A 6,431-nucleotide genomic window follows, 5' to 3' on the forward strand; every position below is an offset into this window, starting at 1 on the left:
CTAAGTACAGACTACTATTGAATTAGCATCGTCTAATTTCTAAGTAGTCTTACTTCCTAGCTTTCCTTTGATTTTGATGCTAATGTTTGAATCACTTGAAATGGTCATGCTGTTGAGTTGAGGGGCTTCTGAACTTGGAGCCTTTTTTCAGCCTCATACCCCATGGGAGACACTGCTGGCCACCAAGCACCAGGTGATGTCACCTGTGCGAGGGAGCATCTAAAGGCCCCCCATCATTTGCCTAATTTGGGTCGATTTAACAAACCTCAGGCCAAAATACTGTGGCTTTTTTATGGAGAGTGAAGCTTTCTCAGCAATGGGAAAAACTATGAAATGAATGAAAATATCACACAACAGCACAAACCCCACAAAACACCACTATGTGAGAACCACTGTAGAAGTGATTTCCAGGCAAAGTAAAACAATTCATTGAGTAGGTAAGCCTTCTTTTAGGTGCTCTGCCTATATTTACTTCCTTCATCCCAGTGGCCACGTTGTGACCTGGTAGATACAGTAATTATCTCCAATTTACAGAGGAGGAAACTGAGGCACGGCAGGATTCAGTGAACAGCCTGAAGCCTCACCGAGCTGGTATGTGGTGGAGCTGGAATTTGAACGACTGTTTGGCTCCAGGGACCATAGCTCTTCATTATTCTGCTCTCATTTTGAGTGGAAACTCGGTCACCATCAGGGAACACTTTATCACCATCCTGGGAAGTAGGAGTAAAGGGACGATGACTGTGAGGGTCCCAGCACCCCCTTTCTGGCAGTGTGATTCAAGCCTTCCTGCCGGGAAGACAAAAATAAAACACACCCTTCCCCTTACCTGAATGGGAAAAGGTTTTCCCAGCCTTCCAGAAAGGGCTGCAGACCCAGAGGACCTGGTGAGGATGGCCACCCCTCCACCCCACTTCCCCTCACTTCCCCACCTTCATTTGGGCCCCTCCCCCAAGCCATACTAGGGGACTTGCAGCCCTGGGCAAGATCTGGAGCCCAGCTCCCAAGCAAGCACGGGAAATTAAACAGTTTGCACAGAATGAAGTTTGGCCCGTGGAAGGTGCCCGCAGCTGGCGGTTAACACCAGCTGTAAGAGGATCAACTCCTAGTCCGCTGGCTTAAAAAGGGGATAGGGGTGAGAAGTGTGCGCACTCCCTTTTACCCATTCACGTTAGTTAATTTGGATGATAAGGGTTCGTGTTTAATCCCCTTGTGTGCGAGTGAATATACTGAAATCAACAACCTCTGAGAGGGCACCGGCGGCTGGCAGAGCAACCTGCGGGAGGGTGCGGGTCGTGCCCAATCCAGCGTGAAGTAGAAAAGAAACGTCGAGAGGAGACTGAGAGTACGACGGGGAGGACACCCTAGGGGTGCGTGGTGCGGACCGAGCCCCACACCTCCCAGACTGCAGCAGGTGGGCTGCTCGCGTCCCCGAGGCCCGGCCCGCCAGGCCCGCCTCTGCGCCCTAGGAGCCCCCCTAGGTGCCACTGGAGAGCAGGGCTCTCCTCCAGCCACCTCTGCCAAGGACTAACGACACCCAAAGGGAGAGCCCGGGCCCTGCCGTAGTCCAGCAGAGGAGAGAGAGTTTAGGCAAGGTGGGGAGCAGAGACGAGGGAAAGATGTGTCAGGAGAGGTCTCGGTTGTTCTCAAATGCAACAGATTAGAAAAAGGTGAGAGCTCAGCGGCTCCGGAGCAGGTCATAGAACAAAAAGCATTTTTACAGTTTCCATCTGCAAGAAACCTGGCCCCCACGCACAGCCCGCAAGCCTGGAGCCCCCGGAACTCGGGTTCCGGCGCAGCAAGTGCCAGCGAGGCCTGGCGGTCGGGGTGGAGGCCCCCGGCTGCTGGGCCCGGCTGCCCGCAGAGGCGCAGGCGGAGCAGAGCTCCCAGCCGCCGCCGCCCCCCTCCTGCCCCTCGCGCCAGCCCAGCAAATTTCCTCCCTCCTTTCGGGTTGTGCCTTCCCTCCCTCCTCCTCCCCCGATATATTCGCTCTCTAAAACCATAAAAAAGAGATCAACCTCCCTAACTTCACGGAGCCCTTTTCAGTGACAAATATTGATGCCCAAAGTGTCTGCGCTCTCCCGCCCCCAAACTTTAAGGCGCCCGCGAAAGGGAGACATAAAAAGTTAACAATGCTGTGAAAATATGTTTGCAGAAAATAGACAATCGTTGGATTAAACGTATTCAAGTATGAAATAATGCCTTTTTGTGTCAAAACTTGGGCGATGGGCGGGTACAAAAGTTCCCTGTGGCAGCTACTTGCTCCCTTTGTGAGCCGTGCGCTTTGGCGTCTCCACTTGGGCGCATTACTTAGAGCCCTCTAAGCGCGATTGTTTCTCCCTTTCTAATGACATTTACCGGATCAAAACATGCTGTTAATTCGATCAGAAGGCTTCACCCTCTCTGACAAAGCCACAATAATTTCTCCTGAAGTTTGTTAAATTGACCAAAATTAGGCAAATGAATAGGGGTCTGTAGGCGCCCCCTCTCGCAGGTGACGTCGCATAATGCTCGCCTGGGCCAGCTGCATTCCCCCTTTTCTTCTCAGCCCACTCTTCTCCGTTTTGCCCCCCAATCCTCCCACCACCCCCCTCACACACACACACACACACACACACACGCACACACACTCACACACACGCCTGCCTGTCTTTCCTCCCCCACCCTCTGGCATTATTAAAATTTAGCCCAATGAAACTATTCATACTTTTCAATGGACATTTTCCTTATAGGATAATAGGCTACAAATTGAGCCTCTTCCCCCCGCGAAGAGAGAGCCCGAGGGGGGGAGAAAAGAAAGGCGGCGATGTGGTCAGGGAGTAGGGGGGAGCGTCGCGTGCCAAAGACCTGCGGGAGGGGCGAGGCGAGGCGGGAGCCTCTTGTGCCCGCCGCAGCCCCACACCTGCCGGGATGTCCGGACAAATAAAGCGGTGTAAACAAAAAGGGGGGAGATGGACGTGTCACCAAGTCGTGTGAGAAAAGCCTGGGAACAAACGGGGCGCCTCCGTCTCCAAGAGCTCTCCCTTGAACCCGGCGGAACAGCCTATTAAAGGCTTACTTAATTACTTTAATGACTCTGGACAGGCTTTAAAACGCACTCGGCGCTGAGACTGCGGGCTTGCTGGGATTTGTAAACAGGCAATCGTGTGAGACTCAGCGGTGGGACTAAAGGAGGCGACACTGTTTTGTGAGGGTCCTCGCCCCCCGGCGCCCGCGGCCGCTGCGCCCCTGCGCTCGCTCGTCCGCCGGCGCAGGTTTACCGCCTCCTTCCCGCCCCGGCTGTTGCCATGCTAATGTTATTCCCCCGCCGGTCACGTGTCCTTTGAAGGGCCACGTGGATTAACAAAGCTGATCTGCCCCCAGCTCGCCCCCCTCGGCTGCTAATTTTTTTTTCTTAACTTAAAAAAAAAAAAACTGATCTTGAATGCATGCATCCCCCAAACGCAGCTCCCCTAATCCTATGGAATAATTCAAGTCGTGAATGCACTTGGAGCCCTGGATGACCGCTTTATAAGGCAGCCCCTGGTAGTTGGGAGGCTGCAGTCTACCTGGGACACTCGAGGAGGCACACGAGGCGAAAAGTGGACGGGTGCCTCGCGCCACCGCCTCTCCCGAGGGCGCGTACTGACCAGAATGTCAGGAAAGCTCAAGGAACGCAAAGTGAGTCGGCTGAGCCCAGATGGCTCTTGCGCCAACAGGGTGGGGGCGTCTGACGCCCGCAGCACCACCTGGCTGGACCGACGGGCAGGGACATTATCACACGGGACTTCTCCTGGAGAGGAATCCTGAGTGGTTTGGGAAGGGGATGAGGATAGAGGGAGGGGACGCCTCAGTCAGGGAGGAGCCCACGCCTGGAGGCTGGTGGCCACCTCCCCACTGCCCTGGTGCTCAGCACGGCGGTGTGGCCCAGCGGACGCTGGAAAGGGAGCGCACCAGCGCGGGTGTGAGAAGGCAGAGCTTATGTGACCCACTGTGGAGGGACAGGGGCCTGGGGCGAGTCCCTGGGCAGCGTTGAGGGCTGGGAGACAGCTGTGCCAGCCGTGCCTTTCACGACTCTCTGGGCAAAGCCATCCTAAACGTACAAACCTCTGTTCGCAGAGAACCCCCGTTTCCCACAAAGTGATAGAAAAGCGGAGGAGAGACCGGATTAACCGCTGTTTGAACGAGCTGGGCAAGACGGTGCCCATGGCCCTGGCGAAGCAGGTAACGTCGGCGGCCGAGAAAACGGTGCTGGCGCTGGGGATCCTCTGCCGCCACTCTCGGCAGTGATGCCGGGAGTCTGGAGCCTGAGAGGGCCTTGCACGTGTGGGCTCCCTTCCCGGGTGCCTGAGCGCTGAGTGAGCCCCGGGCGGCCCTCGCGCAGATCCACAGCAGCGCCCCACTCGCTGGTCCTCTCCGGATAAAACCTTGCACCCAGCCTGCCCGGGTTGGCCGGCACCCGCTGGGCCGCTTCGAGGAGCCCTTCCTCCTTTTGCAGAGTTCCGGGAAGCTGGAGAAGGCGGAGATCCTCGAGATGACCGTTCAGTACCTGAGAGCTCTGCACTCCGCTGATTTTCCCCGGGGAAGGGAAAAAGGTGGGCGCGGGTTGCGCAAAGGGGAACCTGGACAGGGACCGTGCGCCACACGGAGACCTGGGGGCGGGAGTGGGAGTGAAGCGGCGCTCGCTAGAGGTCTCTCGCTCTCCGGATGCTGCCGGGGCGGGGGCGGGGGCGGGGGCGGGGTGGAGGTGAGAGCGGACTCCTGTGAAAGCTAGGGGGACTGGAGCACAGGTGTCTGGGGATACAGGTTCCGCGGTCTCCTCTCAGGTGGGGAGGGTGGGGTCAGACTCTTAAGGAAAAGGAAGTCGCTAGCTGGCGTTTTTCCAGTCTCCAGAGTAACAAGAGGAGAGGGCGGGCGTCCAACGGAAACTCCGGCCAGGAAACGTGATGGGAGGTGCTTGGCCCCCGCCTCGCGCTCCCGGTCGGAAAGGGCGCTCACAGTTTTTTTCTTTCTACGGTTTTTCTCGCCCCTCCAGCAGAACTGCTAGCGGAGTTTGCCAACTACTTCCACTACGGCTACCACGAGTGCATGAAGAACCTGGTGCATTACCTCACCACCGTCGAGAGGATGGAGACCAAGGACACCAAGTACGCGCGCATCCTCGCCTTCTTGCAGTCCAAGGCCCGCTTGGGCGCCGAGCCCGCCTTCCAGCCTCTGGGTTCGCTCCCGGAGCCGGATTTCTCTTATCAGCTGCACCCAGCGGGGCCCGAGTTCGCAGGCCATAGCCCTGGTGAGGCGTCCGTGTTCCCGCAGGGCGCGGCCCCGGGGTCCTTCCCCTGGCCACACGGCGCGGCCCGCAGCCCGGCGCTGCCCTACCTGCCCAGCGCGCCCGTGCCTCTTCCGAGCCCTGCGCAGCAGCACAGCCCCTTCCTGACGCCCGTGCAGGGCCTGGACCGGCATTACCTCAACCTGATCGGCCACGCCCACCCCAACGCCCTTAACCTGCACACGCCCCAGCACCCCGCGGTACTCTGACGCCGACTCGCCCGCAGATTTCTTTGCGCTTCGGGCGCTGCCTGGGAGAAATACTGTATATTGTACAAGTGTAAATACGGTGCCAACAAAAGAGCTGGGTGGGGGAAGGCCAAAAGCGAAAGAGTCTTCTGAAGGATCTCCCCCTTGGCAATAAACGTTTTCTGAAGGTACCAGAAAGATGGATTTCTTGTTACCTTCTGCTCTTCCAAAACCCACCCCCTCCGAGATGTCTCGGGCGCAAGGCTGATAGGGGCCAAGGTGACGGCCCTCAATAGTCTGGGTGGGGAAGGGGGCGGGTCGCTGCGGTGTCTGAGGAGGCGGGGAGGCTAAGTGGAGGGGTCGCTTCCAGGCTGGATTCGCGTTTCCCCCGGGGCTCCAGACCCGCACGTGCCTCGGGCGCACCTTGGGCATTTGCCTGGGGGAAGGGCAGACTCGAGGAACAGGCCCCTCAGCTCTCAGAAAGTACAAATCGAAGGACCCTCCCCAAGCTGGCTTTGGCGGACTTTCGCCAGTTCCGACCTGGGCGCCCTTCCCTAACCCGGGACGAGGCCCCAGACACGCGCGCACCACATGCCCGCTGGTCTGGAGCGCGCCGAAACTCAGACCATCGGGATGCGTGACTAGGTTTACGGCCTCAACCTGTCTGGTAAAAAATATGTAGAGGAGGTAGCTTCCGAGTGTGGCTTAGAAACAACAGACGATGAAGTTTATCTTCGAATGACAACTACTCGTCGGCACCGAAGGGTTCGGGAAACTGGAGTTGCCTTTGGCGCACAAATCATCTCAGCTTAGGGGCCGCTGGGCAACCTGGTGAGAGGCCGGCAGCGACCGGGTTGGGAGACGTGCTCCCCCGAGAGGATTGTTCCCTCTGCCCACACCCACATCCGGCCACTGGTGCGGCGTTGAGACGCTGGGTTCTT

At 57.8% G+C, this 6,431-nt stretch overlaps 1 protein-coding gene across 1 annotated transcript; it reads left to right on the forward strand.

Moving 5' to 3' along the window:
• The first annotated feature begins 3,630 nt into the window (after window positions 1–3,630).
• HELT (helt bHLH transcription factor) lies at window positions 3,631–5,661 on the forward strand. Its single transcript, XM_073798602.1, is given in 4 exon segments — window positions 3,631–3,789; window positions 4,096–4,205; window positions 4,336–4,571; window positions 5,012–5,661. Coding segments are annotated over 4 exon segments (1,005 nt in total). The 3' UTR covers window positions 5,512–5,661.
• Window positions 5,662–6,431: the final 770 nt, after the last annotated feature.

Source organism: Tursiops truncatus, chromosome 21 (assembly GCF_011762595.2).
Source record: "Tursiops truncatus isolate mTurTru1 chromosome 21, mTurTru1.mat.Y, whole genome shotgun sequence".
In the NCBI taxonomy this organism is placed as follows: domain Eukaryota; kingdom Metazoa; phylum Chordata; class Mammalia; order Artiodactyla; family Delphinidae; genus Tursiops; species Tursiops truncatus.